The sequence below is a fragment of the Nannospalax galili genome, unplaced genomic scaffold (assembly GCF_000622305.1).
Source record: "Nannospalax galili isolate Female #2095 unplaced genomic scaffold, S.galili_v1.0 scaffold996, whole genome shotgun sequence".
In the NCBI taxonomy this organism is placed as follows: Eukaryota; Metazoa; Chordata; class Mammalia; order Rodentia; family Spalacidae; genus Nannospalax; species Nannospalax galili.
In genome coordinates, this window is record NW_008339436.1 from 4,189,809 (window position 1) to 4,214,613 (window position 24,805).

Sequence of the window (24,805 nt, forward strand, 5' to 3'; positions counted from 1 at the left end):
TCATTGTTTTTGCTACTAACACTGAGATGTTGGCACATCTGTATGGATCTGATTATTACTAGTCATAATCAGTTGCACTTGGATCCTTGGCACCTGTGTATGTTTATAAAGTCATCGGGTAGATTTCAATGGTAATGTTTATCACCTCTACTAATTAACATGGCATAAATTTTTATGCTTCCTCCTCAAATACAATTCATTTTTTAATTTGTTTATTTTCTGTGTATGTATATTAATTGGGTCATTTAGTTTTTTGCTTTGTTTTTTGAGTTCTTTATATATTCTGGATGTTAAACCTCTGCCAGATGTGTCACTGGTGAAGTTTTTTTCCCATTCTGTGGGTTTTCTCTTCACTTTTTTATTGTTTCTTTTGATGTAAAGAAGCTTTATCATTTAATGAGGTCCCACTTGTTGATTGCTGACCTTAATTTTGAGCAACTTCTGTTCAATTTAGAAAATCCTTTGCTACATCTATATCTTGTAATTTCTACCAATATTTTCTTCTAATAGTTTTAAGGTATCCAGTTTCACATTGAGGTCTTTGATCCATTTGGAGTTGATTTTTTTGCAATGTGAAAGATAAGGATCTAGTTTCATTCTTCTACAGGTGGAGATCCAGTTTTGCTAGCACCATTTGTTGAAGATGCTGTCTTTCCTCCATTGTGTGTTCTTGGCACCTTTGTCAATTACCAGGTGGCTGAAATTGCCTATACTCTGGTTTGGGTCTTCAATGATGTTCCATTGATCTATGTGTCTATTATTGTGCTAGTACCATGCTGTTTTTATGACTATGGCTCTGTAGTATACTTTGAGATCTGGTATAGTAATCCCCCCAGCACTGCTCTTTGTGATCAGGGTTGCTTTATCCGGGGTCTTTTGCACTTCCATACAAATTTAAGGATGGTTTTTTTTCTAATTCTGTGAAGTATGTCATGGGGATTTTGATTGGGATTGCACTGAATCTATATATTGCTTTTGGTAGGGTGGTCATTTTCACAAGATTAATTCTTCCAATCCATGAGCATGGGAGGTCCTTCCATCTCCTAGTGTCTTCCTCAATCTCTTTCTTTAATGACTTAAAATTTTCATTGTAGAGATCTTTGGTGTCTTTGGTCAGATTTATTCCAAGATTTTTTTTTTTTTGGCAGAAATTGTGAATGGGAACATTTTCCTGTACTCTTTCTCCAAATGCTTGTTATTGGTGTATAGAAAGGCTAATGATTTTTGTAGGTTGATTTTATAACCTGCTACTAGAACAAAAGTATTGATCGGTTCTAGGAGTTTTCTGGTGGAACTTTTGGGATCTCTTAGGTATAGTATCATATTTTCTACAAAAAAGGATAATTTGATCTCTTCTTTTCCGATTAGACCTGTTCTTTTCCAATTAGTACTCCTTTAATTTCCTTCTCCTGTGTTATTGCTCTAGCAAGATTTTCAAGCACTATGTTGAAAAGGAGTGGAGATAGTGGACATCCTTGTCTGATTCCTGATTTTAATGGGAATGCTTCTAGTTTTTCTCCTTTTAGAATGATTTTGGTTGTGGGTGTGTTGTATATAGCTTTAATGATGTTGAGGTATGTTCCCTCTAGTCCAATTCCCTCCAGAACTTTGAACATAAATGCATGCTGAATTTTGTCAAAAACCTTTTCTGCATCTATTGATATGACAATGTGAGTTTTGTCATTGAGTCCATTTATATGATTAATAACATTTATTGGCTTATGTGTATTGAATCATCCCTGCATCTCTGGAGTAAAGCCTACTTGATCATGGTGAGTGATCTTTTTGATGTACATCTTTATGTGGTTTACAATAGTTTGCAAGGATTTTCTTGAGAATTTTTGCATCTATGTTCATTAAGGATATGGGGCTATAGTTTTCTTTTTTGGTTGTGCTCTACCTGGTTTGGATATTAAAGTGATGCTGGCTTCATAGAAGGAATTTGGGAGTTTTGCCCTCTGTTTCTATCATTTTGAATAATTTAAGTAGTATTGGTTGAAGGTCTTCTTTAAATGTCTGGTAGAATTCTGCTGTAAATCCATCTGGGCCTGGGCTTTTTTTAGTGAGGAGGCTTTGTATTACTGTTTCGGTTTCCTCATATGTTATGGGTCTGTTTAAACTGTTGATCTCTTCTTGGTTTAGCTTTGGTGGTTCCCATGTTTTTAGATATCCATCCATTTCTTTTAGGTTTTCAAATTTAATAGAGTGTAGGTGTTTAAAGTATTCCCTTGTAATGTTCTGGATCTTTTGGGTGTCTGTAGTGATGTTGAAGTATGGGCAATGTTTATGTGGGACTTGGATGTGGTAAAGTTGAGTGTGTAGTTCAGCAAATAGTTCTTCAGTGCAGTGACAGTCTTGGCAGAGAGGTACCTAGTGAGATGCAGAGAAGAATCTTGGCCTCCCTTCTTCCTCTTAAGTGTTTACACTGGTCAAGTGACTTGAATGGCTATCCATTTGCATTTTAAATGTCATACTTCTCAGTACAGGTTAGTACTGGAAGAGAGACATTAAACTCAGTTTTTAGTCAAGATGAGCACTTATTAAGGAGACTTTATTTTGGAGAAGTAAAAGCTGACTGAATAGAGAAAAGCATAAAGTGGCAGTAAAGGCAGAAGCAGCTTGTCAGAGGTGGGAGTGAATTGTTTTCTGAGCGGGGGAGTCATGCGAGTCAGACATTTGTTGTGAAAAAAATCAGAGGAATCCATTGTAATTATACTATTTCATAGAATAATTTGAAATATAAGGAGTAGCTAAAAATCTGACTTAGAAACATCTCATTGTGTACAAAGATCTCTCTTCCTGCTCATTAGTGTTATTGGTGAGATTCTATGAAAGCACACTTCACATACATACTGTTTTTTTCTGTAGTCTTTTCCCTCCACCTGCATGCTATCATTTAATTCAGACATCTATCTGCTCATTCTTTATCCATTGACCTGTATAATGGAGACAGTGGGGGTATTGAAGTCCCTTACTATTGCTGAGTTAGGGTTAATCTGTGTCTTAAAGTCCTGTAGTGTTGTGTTTATGAATTTGGGTGCACCAGAGATCGGTGTATATATGTTAAAGATTGTAATATCTTCTTGGTTAATTGTTCCTTTGATCAGAATAAAGTGACCTCCTTATCTCTTCTGATTAGTTTTACTTTGAAATCTCTTTTATAAGATATTAAAATTGCAATCTCTCCTTGTTTCTTAGTGACATTTGTTTTAAATATTCTTTTCCATTCTTTACCTTAAGGTAGTACCTGTCCTTGAAGGTGAGATGGGTTTCTTGCAGACAGCAAAGAGATGGATTTTGTTTCTTAATCCATTCACTTATGCTTAGCCTGTGTCTTTTGATGGGGGAGTTTAGTCCCTTGATACTTAGGGTTATTATTGAAAGGTGTGTATTGGTTGCCATCATTTTGATTGCTGTTTGTGTTCTTTGTCTAACTTTGTGTTTCCTCAATTGTACTTTTATTTATTTTCTTTTGTTGCCCCTGGGGTATAGTTGTTCCTTTCTTCTCTCTTTGTGTTGCTTCAAGTATTCTTTAAAGGGCTGTTTTCATGGACATGTATTCTTCCAAGCTTTTCATGTCATGGAAGATTTTTCTTTCCCCCTCAACTACAATAGACATTTTTTCTGGGTAAGGTATTCTGGGCTGGCATCTATTGTCATGTAGAACTAGAAATACCTTGGTCCAGCCTCTTCTGGCTTTCATAGTTTGCATTGATAAGTCAGCTGTAATTCTGATGGGCTTTCCTTTGTATGTGACTTGTTGTTTTCCTTTGCTGCTTTCCGTACTGTCTCTTTGTTCTGTACATTTAATGTTTTTACTATGATATGTTGTGGGGAGTTTCTTTTCTGATCCTGTCTATTTGGTGTTCTGTGTGCTTCCTGTATTTGTATGGGGATGTTTTTCCTTAATTTCAGAAAATTCTTTTCTACAATCCTGTTTAAGATCTGTTCAGTATCAGTAACCTGAAATTCTTCTCCTTCCTCTATGCTGATGATCCATGGATTTGGTCTTTTCATGGTGTCCCGCATCTCTTGCATAATCCATTTCTGTGTTTTTTTAATTTTTAATATTCTTTGCTTGAGTGTTCCAATTCTTCAACTTTATCCTCCAGTGTTGATATTCTGTTTTCCATTTCATTCATTCTACCAATGAGGCTTTCCCGTTGTTTCCCCTGTTGGCTTATTGAGGTTTTTCACTTCCTTCTTCATTTCTGCCTGAGTTTTCTTCAATGTTTCTATCTCTTTTGTGAATTCATTCAGAAGTTTATCTCTATCCTCTTTTAGCTTTTTGATTTGTTTTTTCCTTTGTTCTTTAAATTCATTGAATTCCTTGATCATGTTTACGATTGTTCTTTTAAATTCAATATCCTGGGTTATCTCTAAGGGGTTCTCCTTGTAGAACTTTTCCTCCGGACTGGTGGAGTTTGGTGGGGACAAAGTGCTTTGGCTTTCCATTTTATTATTCTTTCATTGTGATTTTGGCATGTGAATTTCTTTTGTTGTTTATGATTCTGATATGAGAATTAAGTCAAAGTATCCTTCTGTTTGTATTATTGGTGTGCCTTGGTCCTTTTCTTATTGGTTATATAAAGCTGGTTGGTCCAGGTTTCAGGTTCTGTCAGGTTTTATTTTGGAAGGAACTGATGGCTTCAGATCAGCTATTCAGGAGCACCTACAGAAGCCCAAATCAGGTTCCAGTCAGGTACACTCAGGTTTCCTTCTAAGGGTTGGATCCCCACTAGCAAAATTTGGGAAGATCCCACCATGTGGAGGCACTCTCAGGCAGTCCCCTAAGTTCTCAGCCCTTATGCCAGAGGGAGGCGGGAACAGGCACTCTCTGGCGATCTGCTGAGATCCCAGCCACTACACAGTTGGAGGTCGAAACCCACCCTCTCATGCTGTCTGCTAAGATCTCAGCCTTATCCGACCAAAGCCAGGTCTCTTAAGAATTCTTATAGCTCCAAAATAAAAGGCTTAATTTAAAGCATGAACCAATGACTGAAGCAAATGCCTCACAAGGAAATATCTATGAATGACAAATGCATACTTGAAAATGTGTGTGCACTTAAAACTTCAATGTGGTCCATTTCACATATTGCTGGTAAGAAAATAAAATGCTATAAACATTTTCAGAAATTGGTCATTTATTACAACTTTTTTTTTTTTTATCTTTTTGAGACAGGGTCTCCCTGTAGCCCCAGCTGTCCTGAAACTCACTATGTAGACCAGGCTGGCCTTGAACTCACAGAAATTTGCCTGCCTCTGCCTCCCGAATGCTGGGATTAAAGGCATGCACCACCACACCTGGCTCCTATAACAACTTTTAAATAAATAATTTACCATGTCATCCAGAAATTCCACTTTTGAGTTTTTAATCCAAAAGAAATGAAAATTAAAAAGACACATTAAAAGAAAATTTATTCATAAAAGATAAAACCAGAAACAATTCAAATATCTGCCTACAAAGAAGTAAATAAACAAATTGGGGTGTATTCATGCAATGGAATACTGAGTGATAATAAAAACAAAATGAACTATACACAAAAGAATCTCAATCATTCCTATGCAAAAGATGTCAAAGATAAAGAAACATGTGGTACTTAGTTCTATTTCTGCAAAACTAACCAGTGGTTAATGAAAGCAGACTAATAGTTGCTTTAGGACAGAATGACTTGGTAGAAATCTGCTGAAAGGGACACAAATAATCTTTCTAAAGTGCTAGTTCTGTATTCTAAATCTTAGAGTATAGGTCTAAGATTAAGACTAGATGGATTACAGGAATGTGTGCATCTGCAAAACACTGAACAGAAATTTTAAGATTATGGATTTGGTTGTATGTCGATTATGTAAATAGTATATATGAATATATAAATACTACAAATAAAGCTGCTATGATCATATATGTATGCAAATTCTTGTGTGGATAAGTTCTCTGATAAATGGCCAGGAATATTTCTGAGTAGTAGCAAATTTTCATGTTTCTAAGAAATAAAAAACAAAGGTAAGGCTGGAGAGATGCCTCAGTGGTTAAGAACACTAGCTGCTCTTGCAGAGAACCCAGGTTCAGTTCCCAGCACCCATATGGCAGCTAACAATTCCAGTTCTGGATGATCTGACAACCTCTTCTGATCTCCACAGGCATTCATGACATGGGTGCACTTGCACACATGCAGGCAGTACACTAATATACATAAAATAAAAATAATAAAAAATTTTTAAAGGTAAGTGTTCTTTTTATTAGGCTTGCATTGAATCTGGAGGCCTATTTGCAAAAGCATCACTATCTTAACAAATCCAAGGACATTAAATGTCTTTCTTTAATACCTACCAATGACATTTTTTGGTTTTCAGTATACAAGTCTTACACTTCTTTTGTTAAATTTATACCCAAGTATTTTATCCTTTCTGATATTATTATAAATTAAAACCATGTCTTTAGTTTTATATTAGATGACTCATTGTTACTTTATAGATATATAATTGATTTATTTTTATATAATTATTTATGTGTGGATGTGTTCCAGGGGTGGGGTACAAGTGCACAGGTGTGCATGTGTGTGGAGACCAGAAGTTGACTGTGTCCTCAACCACTCTCTACCTTGTTTTCTGAGACTTAACCTGACACTGGCCAGTTCAGCTAGACTGGGTGGCCAGCAAGTCCCAGGAACTCTTCTGCCTCTGCCTCCCCAGCACTGGGATTCCAAGCTTTTTACATGAGTGTTAGGGATTGAGTTTAGACTCTCATGTTTTCCCAGCAAGCATTTTACCAACTGAGCCACCGCCCCAGCCCCAATAAAGAATTGATTTTTAATGATAACATGTGTCTGCAGACTTGCAGGATGTGGTGGTTTGAGAGAGTAATGTTTCCCACAGGCTCAAGTATTTGAATACTTGGTCCTCAGATTGTGATGCTATTTAGGGAGATCACGGACCCATTAGGATCATAGACTTGCGGGAGAAAGTTTGTCACTGGAAGAGGGCTTTGAGTATTTATAGCCTTGCCCCGTTTCAAGTTTGGTGCCCCCACCCCTGTTCTCTGATTCATGTTTGCTGTAGAAGATGTGCTCCCTGCCTCCTGTTGTTATGCCTCCTCCACCATTATGGACTCCCACTCTGGAACCCTAAGCCAAAACAAACTCTGTCTTCCACAGCCACCTTTGGTCGTGTTTTATCACAGCAACAGAAGCTGGACTTCCTTCTTTCTCATAGGTACTGTGTCTGTACCACCTCACCTTGCGTTTCTTATTGTCACTTTTGAGTACTACATAAAAATATTTTAACTTAAAACAGACAAATAGTATCACTACAACTTAATTTCAGCTCTTTCAATATAGCTTCACTCCTTCCCCCTTTCTCTTGTGCTGGCATCATCAACAAACTACATCTTTATACACTGTAAACTTATCAATACCATTTTATAGCTACTTATTTAGGTAGTTGTCTTTCAAATCAGAGGGAATTCGAAAAGAATTGCAACAAAAATGTATTAGAACATACTGTTTACATTTACCTACACAATGCCCCTTACAGCAGGTTTCTTCCTGTAAATTTGCATTGCATCTAATGGTATCTCATTCCCCAACTGTTGCTTTTTCTTTCTTTTTTATTTCTTTTAAGTCTTCTGGCCAAATTCTTATTAACCCCAACTCACACTGACTTCTAGACAGCTGCAATGTTGAACAAGTCCTGCTGGTTGGTTCGTTTCAGCTTGAAGGACTTTTTGTAATGTTTCTTATAGGAAGCTTTGATGAATTCCCTCATTTTTTGTTATCTAGATATTTCTCTCTCTTTTTTTTCAAGGATAGTTTCCTGGGCATAGAAGTCTAAGATGGTCATCTTTTTCTTTTTATATTTTGAATATATTATCCTGTTGCCTTCTGTCCTCCCTAGTTTTCAGTAAGATGTCTGTTGTTAAGCTTATTAAATCATACTTAGAGACAGTGGATTATTTTTCTTTAGCTACTTTCAAGATTCTCTCTGGCTTTGGTTTTGACAGTTTTGATTCTAATGTAGATATGGGTTTTGTTTATAATCTACTTTGTGCTTATTTAATTTCTTGAATACAGAATGTTTTTACATCAAATTTGGGGAATTTATGGCAATTATTTCTTCAAGTACACTTCCTGTCCTCTCCCTCTGGGATCTCTGATGCTTTGTTCATTTTCCCTCACTTTTTTCTCTCCTGTTCCTCACACTGTACAGTCTCAAATGGCCTGTCTTCAACTCACAGAGCATTTCCTCTGCATCTACCAACAAGCCTTTGAGGCTTTCCAGGCAATTTTTCACTTCAGTTTCACTTTTCAACCACAGAATTTGAACAGGTCCTCTCTTTCAATTTGTGTTTCAACATCACTATTCGGTGTTTGTTGAGACAACACTGTCAAGCTCTTCTCTAATTCTTTAAACATGTTTTCCTTTAGTTCTTATAAATGCCTATAAAAATTGATCTAAAGTCTTTGACAGTAAGCTTGATGTCTAGGCTTCCTCAAAAAAACAGTTCTTAGTGATTAGGTGTGCTATGGGTTTTTTGTCTGTAAACAGACCATACTTTCATGTTTTGTACTACCCACAATTTTTTACTGAAAAGTGAATACTTAAGTAAAATAAATCTACATCTATAAAAAACAAGATGTGTCCCTCTGCAGGGTTGTCACAAGTGTTTCTGCTGCTTTTTCTGGTTGTTTAGCGATTTTCCTGAACCAACTAATTATTTGTCTAATTATCTAATTATAATGTAGTTAATAACTACCTAGTTATTTGTTATATGCAGGCACAGAAATCATTCTTCAGTTTAGTGGTCTGCTAATGCCTGCACCAAACTATCTTTAAAACCCTTTTGCAATAAGTCTCCCTACCTATGCTGAAAAACTTTTTGTGTATTGGTTCATATAGTCAATGCTCCAGCACACACCCTCCCTAGCCTCAAAGTCCATCAGAGATTAGCCCCTATTTGAGGTAGGTATATACATGATCCTAAACAAGTAGAGTGCCCTTCTAGATTACCAGGAATCTGTAAGAACTTTTCCAAAGCCCATAGGAAAATCTCATTCCCCAATGCTTCCTTTTTAAGTGTTTTGGTCCATCTTTTGCCAGCAGCTTCAATGTTAAACAAGTTCATTTAGTTTGTTTATTGTGGTTGCTTTGTTTTGGGTTGAGGGTCCTCGTTGTTTTTGTTAGTTTGTTTCTCCTACCACTGAGCTATATCCTCAGCTCTCTGGTCATGGCTTTTAACAAGTGCCCTAAAAATGTCCCTGTTCACAGAGATTAATCTCTGCATCATGTTCAATAAGAAAATCCCCAAGAATGGAGATTTTCCAGAGAACTGTTAGACAGTTCAAACAGTGCCAATTCCCTGGAGCTGGGATTTGCAGGGAGCTGGAGTGATTTTGTCCTCTCTAGTGGCTACATGGCTCCCACGTTCTCAACCACCCTGTTATGGGGCCTCCTGCTTTTGAGTCTGCTGTGGAACTGGGGAGAGAAGTCTAGGAAAAAGGCAAGTTAAAACACCAAAATTCTTACTGTTTTTTACTGATAGTCCATTATTTTTCTGGATTAAATGCTACTTAAAAATTGCTGAGAGCCCTTCAGGTAATTTCCAGAGCACCAAAAAGGTGATGTTGATGATTTTTCTAGTGTTCTTGTAGCTCAAGGGGGGAGTTTTCAGGAGTCCTTGTTCAGCCATTCTTTCAGATTTCCTATTAGTTTGGGTTCTTGTGCAATTGTAAGAGAGAATGGTGACAGTTATTTTGATTGGCATTTTTAGAGGGATGGTTTTACACTGAATCCCTTTTATTATGATCAGTCTCGGAGGTGATGTCCCTGTAGCATTTATGTTTCCATTAGTAATTCAGTTCAGTCAATCTTCCTTTATTTCAAGAAAGCTGCCTTGAATTTTGATGCTAATGTTACTACTAACACTACTACTGCTATTAGTATTATTATTATTTCATAGTTCAGGGTTTTCATACAGAGGAGGGGGTAGAATGCTGTCTGCTTTTATCTCCTGAAGGTTTCCTGGAAATAACTTGCAGTTCAATACAAAGCCTCTCTGAGGCACTGCATCAGGACAGTTTAAGGCCTGATGTATTTGTTTCTGCTCCAGTAACCACTACTGCAAGGTGAGCGCTTAATCCTTTAAAATCTGTTATCATTTCATGACCACAATGACCCAGAGAGGTGAACATTATCTTCATCTTATAAATTAAAAACTACTGTGGCTCAGAGAATTTAGGTGACTTGTCCATAGTCTAAGTCCATCTAAGTGTCAGAAGCAGGATTTGTGCTCAGGGATGTTCAGCTGCAACATCTATGTGGGCATACTGAAGCCTGCAACTGGGGTAATCTGAGTGCCACACACACACACACACACACACACACACACACACACACACAGAAACACTGCTGGCCTGATATCCCTGATAAAAGAACTTGAGCCCTAGACCTGTTTATCTTACTGACAAGCCTCTTTACAGAGTTTAGGTTGGTCTGGTATAAAAATAACAGATCGTGTGACACAAGCCACCTTTCACCTTCCTTCAGTCTCCTGCGGACTTTGCTGGTTAATTATGGCATTCTTCCCTCTAAATCTAGCTGAGATCCCAGGATCCTTCAAGACCTCATTTTAAAAGCAGCTACCTCTTGTCTATTGGTGTTGATTTAAATTGTTAATAAGGTCAGGAGGCTGAACTATAGAACAAATGTAAACCATAAGAGATTTCTAGAAAAAAAAAAAGAATCTTCAATAGTCCTAGGATTCTGGAAGTAAATGTGAATTCCAGAACAGTCCAGAACTTCTTGCCAAACCATGTAGGGCACATTTTCATATTTGTATGAACAAAGCTGATTAGACGCATTTGAAGTTTGCTTTGTGTGTTGTTAAAATCCTCACAACTAATTTTCTAGCAGTCTTAACTTCAATATTTGTTATCAATAAGCAATCTAAGTAGTCTCACAATGAATGGCTGTCCAGGCGAGTGATGTCTGAAAGCACCCAGGACCTCTGTGTCTAGAACCCCCATTCCCACAAATCTACAATTGTCTTGAGTGCCTGGTCCCTGGGACCACAACGACCCTGTCCTCTCAAGCTGTGGTTCCAGCACATGTGGCTGCTCTGAAGATCAGGAGAATAGCCAGCCTTCTGCTGGGCAGTTTGTCCCCACTGACCTCAGGTAGGCTTCAGCCAAGAGAAGGAGAAGGCTCAACGGAAGGCTGCATGAAGAGATGAGAAACAATGTGGACTGGCCCTAATTAGATTCCGGATTTCCGTGGGGTGTGCCGTCACTGCTTAAAAATTCAGTCCAGCCACAAAATTGAGTTATCAACTAAGCAGATTCCTGAGGCCCAAAGCCTCCTGTCCTCCACAATGTGATTAAAGACTGTGTGCTGCCAAGAAAGACCTCCACAGCTGTGGGCCTGGAGGAATTCTTGTATTCTGCCAAAGCAAGTGGGAAAAGAGATTCCACTGCAACATCCTAACCATCTCCAGAAGCTGAGGAGTGTGTGTGTGTGTGTGTGTGTGTGTGTGTGTGTGTGTGTGTGTGTGTGTTCAGACATGTGATATGTGCACTATCATCTAGTAAAAACAACTAGATAAGAATTTAGTCCCCCTCTACCTTCTCCCACCAGGTGCTTTATGTTATACAGCAGATGGTGTTTAAAACAGAAACCCACAACTGGCCAGCGTGCAGAGAATAAGAGGCCACAGACAGCTTATTCCTGAATGGGACACCAATATCAACGCTCTGCCTCCCAAGATTCAGGTTTCATTCCCGAAGAGGAGGTGGAAAGATTGTAAGAGCCAGAGGTGGTAGATGGGGCCACAAGGAAACAGAGTTTTCCAGACAGCTGGTTAGTTATTCATATGAACTCAGCAATGGTGACAGCATGCATAAATCCCACCTAAACTCAAGCCAGGCAAAATCCCAGCACCATAGCAATGGTGACAGCAAGCATAAATCCCACCTAAACACAAACCAGACTAAATCCCAGCATGAGGAAATGGTTAAGAAACCTCAACCCTACCTGAGGAGCTACTGGCAATTAATGACTTCTGGGAGGGGGAGATTCAGTCTCATGTAAGGATGAGATTCTTGGTAGATTAACCAGGTTCCAATGGATGAACCCACACTGAACGACAAGTGGGGACACAAACCTGACTTTCTCTTTATATAGATGTAGATATAGATATACAGGAAATTGGAGGGGTAGTAATGGGGGTGCAGATAGAGATGGGATCTAAATATGATCAAAATATATTGTATGAAATTCTCAATAATTCTATTAAAAAAAGAAGAAAATGAAATGGAAAAACAAAACAATGAGTTGAGAGCCAGAAACATGGTTAGGCTTTTAAAGGTTCTTGCTGCCAAGCCTAATAACCTTAGCTCAATTCCTGGAATTCAAATGGTAGAGAGAACCAACTCCCACAAGTTGTCCTTGACCTCCACAGGCATGCCATGGCACACACATTCAATAAATAAGTAAATAAATACATACATAAATAAGTATTGATTCTCCTAAGTCCCTTAAAATATGACTTCTCCTTAGTCAACATTTTACAAAAGGGCAGGTCCTACCCCAGTCCACCACAGGAGAGTCAGGAAAAGTCCAGGATATTAGTCTGGAGACCAACCTCTGCCAGTGCCTGCCTATTATATATACTACAGCAAGCCCAAAGGAGTACCCATACTGATTCCTCTCCTGGTGGGATTGGAAATCCCCTCAGGTATAGCCCTAGGAGCTGCAAGGATAGCTAATATGGAACTTAAAGTCAAATACCTACCCAAGAATTTAATAAAGACCTCCAGGAAATCTCAAAATCAATATTTTTAATACAGAAACGGTTGTACTCATTGGCTGCAATAGTTTTACAAATTAAAAGTGGACTTGATCTATTACTGCCAGAGAGAGGAGGCCTATGCTGTTCCTACAGGGAAAGTACTGTTTCTACATAAACCAATCTGGGATAGTACAAGGTAAGATCTGTAACCTACAGGAACAGATACAAGGACATGGAGAGTCCCTGGCTTCCTCTGATCCCTCTAGTCACTAGTGTCCCCATGGCTCATTCTGGTCATGGACCCACTGCCAGTCATCATAGTGGCACTCCTCTCTGGACCCTGTCTCCTCCACTGCCTCACTCATTTCATTTCCTCCCACTTGGAAGTGATGAAATTACAAACGGTCCTGACTTCTGGATCCTCATATCAAACAATAGAGCAGGGCTATTTAGGATCCAGTATTTAATGAAGCAAATCTCTAAAGTTCAATGCCTTAAATAATGTTACCAGTTATGAAAAGGACAGAATGAAGAGGAAAATCCATATCCATTCATTTAATGTTACTTGGAGTGCATTGAAATCTATTTTGTAACCATTATATTCTTTAGGACATAGTAATTACTTTATAGTGATTTTTATAATAGACTTTTACTATGAAATGATTTTATAATGGTTGTTTACTAAGAGTATACTAAAAGAGGAGATCAAACTAAAAGTATACTAAAAGAGGAGATCAAACTGAAAACAGAGACAAAATGGAAAACGCAGAACTTACCTTGAGAAATGGTTACTGCAATGGGGCATTTGTTTACAATTGTTTTGCTTGATAAGGCACCTGCAATAAATTCTGTTGTTAAAGAATATCTTAACCCTTGCTCTTAGTATCTGTTTCTGCAAACATGCTTGCAGAAAGAATTTCCCCTCCATGGTTTTAGGACACATAAGCATCTGTGCTTGGAATCATGTGGATTGTAATTTAAACCAAACAATGTTGTAACAGTTAATAAATGAGGCAGTGGACCCCATAAAACCCATGAAAGCTATAAATCAGGGCTGAGAATTTCAGAGCGTTAGCTCATCTGGGTCTGCCAGCATAAATAAACATGAGTTCTCCAACTCTCTCAGTGATGCTTGGTCTCTTGACTGCCTGATTTCCACAATAAACAAACACACAGATGTGACCCAGATCTTCTGCCCTAGTGAATGCTTTATTATTTGAAATTAGTTAGATGTGTAGAGCCCTCAAAATACCTAGTATTAGAGACGACAGCTTTCCCTGACACCCCTCTTACCATCAGCTCATCCACCAAGGCACTGGGTTACAGAGGCTTATGGTGACCCTACAAGAGTGTGCTGTATCCTCTTAACACTCAGCCTGACCAAGGTGCTGGTGGCACACAGAAAGAGCCATTTGTTGGGCACCTATTCATTGTGTGTGGTTCTTACTCATCCTTCATGACACTGTGTACTGCTGGGGAAGACTTGGATTTGATGTGAACACATGGACACCCAAGGCCACACTGTGAGTGAGTCAATGAAGTAGCTAGGGAGAGAGATGAGTGGGTAAGGGAGTGGAGTGGAGTTAAGTGACGGTATAAACAAGGGAGCAAGTGATGGAGTCAGTGAATGACCAAGTAAATGAGTCAGTCAGTCAATGAGTGACCGAGCAAATAAAGGACCACGTGAGCAAGTGAATTAAGTGACGGTATAAACAAAGGAGCAAGTGATGGAGTCAGTGAATGACCAAGTAAATGAGTCAGTCAATGAGTGACCGAGCAAATAAAGGACCACGTGAGCAAGTGAATTAGTGAATGAGTGAGAGAGTGAGTGGATGAATGAGTGAATGGGTGAGTGCTAACCTGGCCTCACACTAACCATCTTTCAAGGAGCCCTTAGAGTTTTTCATTCAGTGAGTGTATTCCTTTATTCCTTTTTATTTTCCCTGACACATCATGAAACACAAGCTACTAAATTTAAAATGGAATAAACCCACAGGGCCAAAGAGGTAGCTTGGGTGATGGGTGGCTGACAGAGACCCACATAATTCTGAGAGACAGTCTCCTGGAACTGCATGGAGAGATGATCCTGGTGGCCCTGTGTAATCATAGGAACCCTGTGGGGAAGGGAGAGGGAACGAGGAGCTGTGTATCCCACTTTGACTGGCTCTGACCATGGAGGGCAGGAATGGGGTGGCCTACAGAAGTTGGCGAAGCTAAGCTACCCAGCCTGCAGGGGTGGAACGCAGCCCGATGGAGCTTTGATTTGGCCCCTTGACACCATTTCTATCTCCTGACCTCCAGAACTGTACAGGAATGGGGTGGCCTACAGAAGTTGGCAAAGCTAAGCTACCCAGCCTGCAGGGGTGGAACGCAGCCCGACGCGCTTTGATTTGGCCCCTTGACACCATTTCTATCTCCTGACCTCCAGAACTGTAAAATTTGTGAAGCTTTAAGCCAGCAAGTGTGCAGGTAATCTGTTTATACAAAATGAATACAGGCAGCCTAGGTGTTAATTCTCATGGTATGTGGAGTAGCGTGTTCAGCAAACCACTACCTCCCCTGTATTACTGAGATACTTAGTATAATTGATTAATATTAAAATGAAACTTTAACCTCAAGTAACTGTGAAGGCCAAGAGGTGACTAGGCTTTGAGTGAGGGGTCTGAGGTGACTAGGCTTTGGGTGAGGGGGATCTGAGGTGACTAGGCTTTGGCTGAGGGGGATCTGAGGTGACTGGGCTTTGGGTGAGGGGGATCTGAGGTGACTAGGCTTTGGCTGAGGGGGATCTGAGGTGACTGGGCTTTGGCTGAGGGGGATCTGAGGTGACTGGGCTTTGGCTGAGGGGGATCTGAGGTCTGCGCTTTGGGTGAGGGGGATCTGAGGTGACTGCGCTTTGGGTGAGGGGGATCTGAGGTGACTGCGCTTTGGGTGAGGGGGATCTGAGGTGACTGCGCTTTGGGTGAGGGGGATCTGAGGTGACTGCGCTTTGGGTGAGGGGGATCTGAGGTGACTGCGCTTTGGGTGAGGGGGATCTGAGGTGACTGCGCTTTGGGTGAGGGGGATCTGAGGTGACTGCGCTTTGGGTGAGGGGGATCTGAGGTGACTGCGCTTTGGGTGAGGGGGATCTGAGGTGACTGCGCTTTGGGTGAGGGGGATCTGAGGTGACTGCGCTTTGGGTGAGGGGGATCTGAGGTGACTGCGCTTTGGGTGAGGGGGATCTGAGGTGACTGCGCTTTGGGTGAGGGGGATCTGAGGTGACTGCGCTTTGGGTGAGGGGGATCTGAGGTGACTGCGCTTTGGGTGAGGGGGATCTGAGGTGACTGCGCTTTGGGTGAGGGGGATCTGAGGTGACTGCGCTTTGGGTGAGGGGGATCTGAGGTGACTGCGCTTTGGGTGAGGGGGATCTGAGGTGACTGCGCTTTGGGTGAGGGGGATCTGAGGTGACTGCGCTTTGGGTGAGGGGGATCTGAGGTGACTGCGCTTTGGGTGAGGGGGATCTGAGGTGACTGCGCTTTGGGTGAGGGGGATCTGAGGTGACTGCGCTTTGGGTGAGGGGGATCTGAGGTGACTGCGCTTTGGGTGAGGGGGATCTGAGGTGACTGCGCTTTGGGTGAGGGGGATCTGAGGTGACTGCGCTTTGGGTGAGGGGGATCTGAGGTGACTGCGCTTTGGGTGAGGGGGATCTGAGGTGACTGCGCTTTGGGTGAGGGGGATCTGAGGTGACTGCGCTTTGGGTGAGGGGGATCTGAGGTGACTGCGCTTTGGGTGAGGGGGATCTGAGGTGACTGCGCTTTGGGTGAGGGGGATCTGAGGTGACTGCGCTTTGGGTGAGGGGGATCTGAGGTGACTGCGCTTTGGGTGAGGGGGATCTGAGGTGACTGCGCTTTGGGTGAGGGGGATCTGAGGTGACTGCGCTTTGGGTGAGGGGGATCTGAGGTGACTGCGCTTTGGGTGAGGGGGATCTGAGGTGACTGCGCTTTGGGTGAGGGGGATCTGAGGTGACTGCGCTTTGGGTGAGGGGGATCTGAGGTGACTGCGCTTTGGGTGAGGGGGATCTGAGGTGACTGCGCTTTGGGTGAGGGGGATCTGAGGTGACTGCGCTTTGGGTGAGGGGGATCTGAGGTGACTGCGCTTTGGGTGAGGGGGATCTAGCTGTCTTTCTCACCACCATCACTTCATCTCTCTCTCTCCACAGCTTCCTCACTCCACTCTGTCAGCCTCTGGGTTCATTTGCTCAAGAAATCTCTCTCCACAGGAAGGGACCTATAGGAGATGTATAGGAGCAAGCTTTGAAAAGCAGCAGTGCTCATGGTGAAAGGCTTGGGCCAGTTGCGGACCACAAGCCCAATATTCAGCAATGGGCAGAGCCAAAGTCACAGTATACACCAACAGGCCAGCCAGCCATACAGGTCTACTCAGGATATAGGGAACAGTCTTTCCAAAATAGAAGGGGGCCAGACCAAAACTGGCTGCCACCATCCTCTAACCCTTCCTGGAGCTGATGAAATGCAGAATCAACGTGCAATGACATGGTTTAAAGGTTTAAAAGTGAATGACAGAAGAACTAAAACTAATCACAGTAAAACAATAAAACTCGTGAGGATAAAGGAAGGAAGAAGAGATATACGCACTAAGCCCTCTCGTTTTCCATTGCAGGAAGTCAATACATTTTCTACAGATGAGCCAAATCAAGTGTGCATACATGCTGTTTAGAGTGATGGAGACATGCTATAAATGGAAATGTTTAGAAGAAGCCTCAGGAGGGTGAGGTCAGGACAGGGCTGGGTGAGACTGGAACTGCTTCCCTTCATCATAAACCTCTCTGTCTCGATGGATTTGTTCCTATTTGTTTACATAACACCAACCACAAGACACAGGAGGCAAAGATATTCAAAATAGTTGGATGGATGCCCTGAGCTTTGACTGGGAAGTAGTGATTTGATCAATATCTAACATACCAAATCCATTTGGAATAAAATTTTTAGAGTTATGCAGGAAAAAAATCTAATTTGGAATCATCTTTATTAATATTTAAGCTGTGCTTCTTAAGAAGGAAACTGTTTTGTTTTCCTGTTGCTTTCAATAAAAAGTAGATAGTCTAAGACATTGACCTCATAGTCAATATTATGGTGTATAGTTCAAAATAGCTAGAAGACAGGTTTTACAATGAGATGCAGGGGATGATGGACAAACTGAATATCCTGATCATTGCTCAACATCTACATTCATTACTCAATCTATGCATATGCCAAAATCACACTGGACCTCATAGAGGGAGATTATTATTCCCTTTTAACTAAAAAATATTTTAAATGATAAAAATTATATGAATATCTTTTAGATCTTCTTTCATAGAAAATGATAATAAATGGATGAATGAACAATCAAAGGAATGGATCACTTACCTTGACTCTCCAAGAAAGAGTTCTCACAGAAAGTCCAGCCTCTACCCCAGTCTTTCATTTCCCAAGGATGTGGCTTGTTTGTCCCATTGCTGGTCAGAGTGTTGGACTCACCCTGCTCCATGTCCCTATCCCATCCTAATCTGCCAGTTTTGCCCCGAGAGGTAACAGGACAAGTGAAGGACAGCTGGCCCAGATCCCATTCCCCTTTGCTTCTTAGGGGCCTGGATTGGACTCTTGGCTTAGCTCCTTCCTAACTTCTGCTTGCCCAGAAGTTCTGGTCTGTCTTCCTCATCTTCATCTTTCCTGTTGACTCACAGTTCATAGTGACCTCCAGCCCAGGCCAGGAAGCTCCCCGAGGCCTCTACTCCCATTTTCTCCCTTCCTGACATTTGCATCCCTTCTTTGTTTTCAGAACTCGTAGATAGTCTTGAACACCTGCAGCTGTATACATTCTGCCTCTCCTGGTGGTAGTTTCTTCCCCATGACTCTCCAGGTAAATATTCCCTGCCAGACTTCCTTCTATTACTCCGAGGGGCAGCACTAAGTCCAACAGGTAGAGGACACTGAAGCCAAACTCAGACTTCCCAACCAGGTGACCTGAGGCAGCCTGCAGCAGCCCTGGATGCTGAGTCACCTGTGCTCTGGTCTGGTACACATTGCAGGATATGTCTCCAGCCAGGCCTGGCCCCTATACAGGCAGGCTCCTGGACCAGACACTCCAAATGGGATGCTTCTTCCTCTTCCAGACCCTAGAACTCTCATGGGTCCATTCCTGAGCATGCTCCTACAGCCTGTAGTCACTGACTCAAAGACAAGATTCAACCACCCATCACCTCTTGCCTCTCTCTCCATCCTACTCTGTGACTTCTCTCCTAGCTCTTCTGCCACAGCTGACACAATGCCCTCATCACTGTATCATTTAAGAGCCCCATTCCAGAATAAATCCTTTGTGCCACGAGGCTCTTTCTGAAACTCTATCCCTTCCAGGGGTTCTCTGAGGATGTTGTCACCTATCAGGGACCTCTCACTCTCCAGCATTCTGCCATGTGGAGGATTAAGCTGAGGGGAGGAATTGGTAGACAGCCATTCCCTCATGCCTTTCCACAGTCTCACCATGATTGTTGCCTCCCTCTGAAGTAGGGCTGTGCTCTGAGCCTGAGGCTGCCAGTGTCATAGGAGTAACCTCTCCCCACCCAGCCTGGCCTTGAAGATTCTAGGAACACTCCACCCAGCAGCACCCAGCCTCCCCAATCAGGATCCCCATTTTCATCTCAGCTGCAGTTCTTCTAGGAGTCAAAAAATAGATCTCACATCTGTGTTACTCAAGGTCATGGCAGGAAATGACATTCATCCCAGATAGGTCAAATGATGACATGTTAATTAAAATACTCCCTATGGAAATGTGGGCCAGAAAAGAGACTTAATAAGGATATGGAGGAAAACAGAGACACTTCACTGCAAAGTGTGTTAACATCCGTGGACTAAAGGGACAAAGAGAGCTTGGGTCCCCAGAGCCAGAAAGAGCTGGAGATGTAGGAAAGGGGCTGGTAGCACGAGCTGGAAACTCGGAGGGGTGCAACCCTGTGCAGTAGTACCCTCATCTCTCCCTACAATCTTGCCAAAGCTTCCCATTGGCTGATTCCAACCTTTGATCAGCCAATGAGAAAGTGTTTGAAGGCAGCTGAAAAGTTAAGTCCTGAGTTCAAACTGGGTAGACACACACAAACACAGTAACAGCCAAGACTTCAGTGCCCCTGAAAACAGTTCTGAGTCCAACTCCCCCATTTTTCAAATGGGGAAACTGAAACTAGGAAAGATTAATGGCTTACCTAAGTTACACAAAGAGTGTATGGCCAGACTAAGACCAGACCTCCAGTTACTGGATGGGCCCTCCAGGGGACTATCAAATAACAAAGTCCATGACTGCAACATTTTCTTTTATGTAGTCTCTTGAATTGTTTATACACTAAAAATAATTTTAAACCATTTTAATCGGGTACATTGCTTTAATCCTTTCCCCAACAGGAAATATGCTGGCTGGTTGTTGGAAACTCAGCAGCTAGCCTTGAACTCCCTTGAACTCCCATGTTCAGACTGAGGTTTTCCATCCAATGCTATTGCTGGAGCCCAAGCCCAGGAACAGCCTGGAAAGAAACAGTAGCCCCTTCCAGTCCATGCTCCATGGTCCACCGCTGGATTAATAGACAAAGAAGTTGGAAGAGAAGCATAATTGAATTCAAAACAATAAATTGAAGCCAACTCCTTCGATTTACCGTAGTGTCTTCTGGCATCTTTTAATTCTGTGTCACGTTCATTTGGAATCAATTAGATTAGGGTGCCCATTAGCAGCAGAGGTAGGGGAGGCTGGAGCCACATTCCGGAGATAATGACATCTCTGCAGCAGGGTAATGTGAGAGTCAGTGGGGATGGAGACTGAAAGGGCAGAGTGGTTACTACCTTGGTATAAGGAATGTTGATGAAAAGAGCAAGAGGTATATGGGGGAGAGGCAGGTATGGACTTCAGCCCTGGCTACTTACAAAGTAGCCTGGATTCCTACAGCCTGAGACTCCTCCTCATTGACATGACAGCAGTATCCGCCTCTGAAGGCTGAATGGATGCAAATTAAATCAAAAGGTACTAGCCATCTCCCCCACCAGATGTTCAGAGCCCCATCTCTACCCAGTAACTCCTTAGCACCCAGTTCCTACCCAGGTGCCTCAGCTTGGATGACCACCTTGGAGACAACGCCCACTGGACTCATCTTGGCAGCTTGATCCCATGTTACTTTGCAGGTAGAACCATTCCAAGTGTCCCTATCCCAGAACACAAAATTGACCTGACCTGGGACTAGCAGAGGACACCCAGGTAGCACCCAAAGAGAGGCCTCTCACAAATGACTCCCCCAGGAAATGCAGAATCTTTCACCCACCCCTAACCCCTGTGCAAGGCATGGAGGGCGGGTAGCTCTTTTGTGACTGTTTAATGCAACCAAACCTGTACTTGATTGTCTGTAATACCAGGTCACACACACTGTAATCCCATCCATTCTTTCTAGCATTGAAGAAGGCATGGACCCATTCCATTTTCAAATAAGGAAACTGAGGCCACAGCATCAGGACAGTAAAGAGATGGAGCCAGTAGAAAGTTCAAGTCCACGTGACCCCAGAGCAGTGCTCTCTAACCAGCAGCTGTGAGGGGCATGGCTGCCCAAGCAGGTCACTCCAGAGATACTTAAGTTTCCAGGACCAGATAGGAGGTACAAACTGGATAGTTGGGAGAATTCCATTGTGTCAAGATGAGCAATGTGCTTTCCAGTCCTGTTCTCTAGAAGGAATCATGCTGTAAGAGCCAGTCCTGCTTATCCCAGCAGGGACACTAGTGGCTAGGTCCTAGCTGCCCATCATGACAGTCAGAAGTTTGACCTCACCGGGGGATTGTCAATGTGTCTTCCTAATCTCTGCTGCTCCTTCCCAGAAAGGGCTATGCATCAGAACAGGCAAGCATGCCAGATGCCTCTGCGTGTGTGTGTGTGTGTGTGTGTGTGTGTGTGTGTGTGTGTGTATGTGTGTGTGTGAGTGTGTGTGTGTGTGTGTATGTGTGTGTGTGAGTGTGTGTGTGTGTGTGTGTGTGTGTGTGTGTGTGTGTGTGTAGTACAGATGCCACAGGGAGAGGAAAGGGCTCCACAAAACACTAACTGGCTACAAATTTGCAGGTTCCCATCAAGACTTCAGGTTCAGTAATTTACTAGAATGACACTGAACTCTCTACTCACAATCAGTTTTATCATAAAGGATATAAATCAGCAGTAGCTGTGTGAGTGAGGTCTAGGAAGATTCACAAACTCACAGCATCCATATTCTCAGGATGTCTCATCCTCCAGCACAGGGATGTATGATTTCTTATCAAAGATGCTCAATCAAGCTTCAGTGTTCAGAATCTGGATTAGGGCTTCATTACTAGACACAGTTGAGCTGCTCATTGTTTATGTAATTGTACTCAATCTGCCCTTCCTCTCTCAAAGGTCCAGCTGATATCTTGTAGCTCAAAGTTCCAACCTTCTAATCACATGGCTGATTGGTCCCAATCTGAAACCACTTTAAGTCTTACCATGGACCACTTCATTAGCATATATTCAGGTATGGCCCCAACATAAATAACAACTCTGAAAATCCCTTGAGCTTGGAAGATCCCTGCCAAGAATTCTGACAAAAGCCAAATTCTCTGTTTTCCAACACTGTGAGACCCTTTAAGATGTTAAATGGTTCCATATCACCACTGGGTGAATTTAAACTCCAGTCTTGCCGAGAAAGCTCTTTCCACCTGTCTGCCCCCATCTCCACCTCTCTGGCCAGATGTCTTTTCTTTCAGCCACACTGGGTAGCCTAACTTTCCAGACATTCAGAAGCATCTCTGATGAGAACTTTACCCTTCTTTTCTTCTTCTTTGGTGGCACTTTGATTACATTGGCATATCTGACCATCGGTTCACTTCTCCATCTCCCTAATAAGAAGCACCCTGAAAAGAGGGCACCTTCAGAATACATACTGATGCTCCCTTCTTCAACCTACAGCCACATGATACAAGGCCTACAGCAATGGCTATACCTCAAATCTATTAAGGCTGGAGGCTGCAATGATGAACTTCCCTGGTCAACAGATGAACTTTTTCAAGTCCTAAAGCTTGGGATGGCCATAGTATTTGCATTGACACCATCTCTGCTCTTGAGACTGAGCTATCAGCTAATCCATGAGCCTGCAGAGGTCAGCCCACAGATGTTCCCAGCAGGCTTGCTGGTCAGGAGCTTAATGCCACAGACCCCCATAGCAGAAGAATATCTGGTTCCCCAAGTAGCCCTTACCCAGAGAAGCTTTCAGCAGCATACCCAAATCTTCTAAAGAAGTAGGTGATTACCATTTGGTGACTATGACTGGCTTGAAGAACAAGCGAGCTTTTGGGTACTTGCAGTGTTAATCTGGGTTCCAGTTACATGATTCAGTCAGCAAAAAAATTAACCAAGTCACATACTTGTAATTTGCTTGTGGTGGTTTGAATGAGAATGTCCCCCCATAGGCTCCAAGTATTTGGACATTTTTGTTGCCAGTTGGTGGTGCTGTTTTGGGAGGTCTTAGAAGGTGTGGCCTTGCTGGAGGAAGCTCATCACTGGGGGTGAGCTTTGAGAGTTCTTAAGCCTTGCCAGATTTCCAGTCACACTCTCCTTTCTGCCTGCTTGAGTATGTGAGCGCTTAACTTTCTGTTCCTGCTCCTGCTTGGGCTACTGCACCACACCTACTCACCATGCCGGACTCTGATATCTCTGGAACCTGGAACCAACCAGGAACTCAAATAAATTCTTCCTGTTATAGGTTTCCCTTGGTCAAGGTGTTTTATCACAGCAACAGAAAAGTAACTAATATATTATCTATGTTTCTCTTTGTGTGTTTACTTCCATAAAATTTTTACATAAACTATCCTGTTAAAAAAAAAGAAATCCAAGTTCAACATGGTGGTATTCACCTGTAATCCCAGCACTTGGGAAGCAGAGGCAGGTGGATATTTATGAGATCGAGGCCAGTCTGATCTACATAGCAATTTCCAGACCAGCTGAGGCAACAGGAGACCCTTCACAAAACAATAATTCCTCCTGCCTCATCTGCCAAGGCATATGTATCAAATAACATTCATCTGCCAAATGTTCAGAGTAGACCCTCAGAGGTGTTTTGAATTCCTTGTGTCCCCTAAGATGATGGTGGTTGTAGGAGATCAGCAACCATTTTCTTTGAATTTAAGCCCCTGTACTCTGGAATTCTCAAGGTTTCCCAAAGCATCATGGTGCACTTATGCTGAGAATCAAGGTATAAATTCTTATTTTGATGTCCAAATCAGGTGAGGACACATATGTGTGAGGACTTTAGGTGTCTATATGTATCATGATTCTTCTTTTTTTATTTTAAATAAATAATTTATTGAGAATTTCATACATGCATATAAGGTGTTCTGATCAAATCCACGCCCACTCCCTCCCCTCCAACTCCTCCCATATCTCCCCATCACTTTTTTCTGATAACTTCTTGTTATACATGTGGCCTATCCTGGGCATCTATTGCTATAGAATGAACCACAATAAAATATTATGACTTAAACTAATCATTTATCATTGTTTCTTGTTGTTGGCAGCATATGTCAAGGGAGTCTCACCTAGAGGCTCAGTCAAATGGAGCCTGAGTTATCCAAATAGCCATGTGAATGGGCATCCAAGGTTGGCTTTCAGCTAGACTAGGTGGGGGCTTGTGATTGGAGGCCTGCTCAGGGCTTCTCCATGTAGCCTATGCTTTTCACAACATGGCCTCTGAATCCATAAAGGCAGGCAGTAGTAGGTGACAGCCTGTTAGTTCTGGAACATCCATGATCAAGACTATGAGATATGGTTGGATCCAGGAGTTCAAGCACTGTCCCTGGATTCTCTTTCCGCCAATGGCCTTTGCAGGCCTCTGCTGGATATTCATCTCAGATGCATTCTCCCCATTAGACAGAAATATGGCGCTCAACAGCCTAAAGACCACATAGTTCTTAGAGCAGGCACAGAGAGAAGATTCTGCCAGTGTTCATCTTCCCCCAAATGGA

The 24,805-nt window shown here is 42.2% G+C and overlaps 1 protein-coding gene across 1 annotated transcript; it reads right to left on the reverse strand.

The window, feature by feature from the left end:
* Nucleotides 1-15,542: 15,542 nt before the first annotated feature.
* Nucleotides 15,543-16,949, reverse strand: LOC103735046 (vegetative cell wall protein gp1-like). The gene has a single exon (XM_008834142.1). The coding sequence runs from the start codon at nucleotides 16,947-16,949 to the stop codon at nucleotides 15,543-15,545; it is 1,407 nt and encodes a 468-aa protein (XP_008832364.1).
* Nucleotides 16,950-24,805: the final 7,856 nt, after the last annotated feature.

What these genes read in the sequence shown, in the direction of transcription:
- LOC103735046 (XM_008834142.1), bottom strand. Translation starts at nt 16,949, where the DNA reads ATGGTGGTGAGAAAGACAGCTAGATCCCCCTCACCCAAAGCGCAGTCA.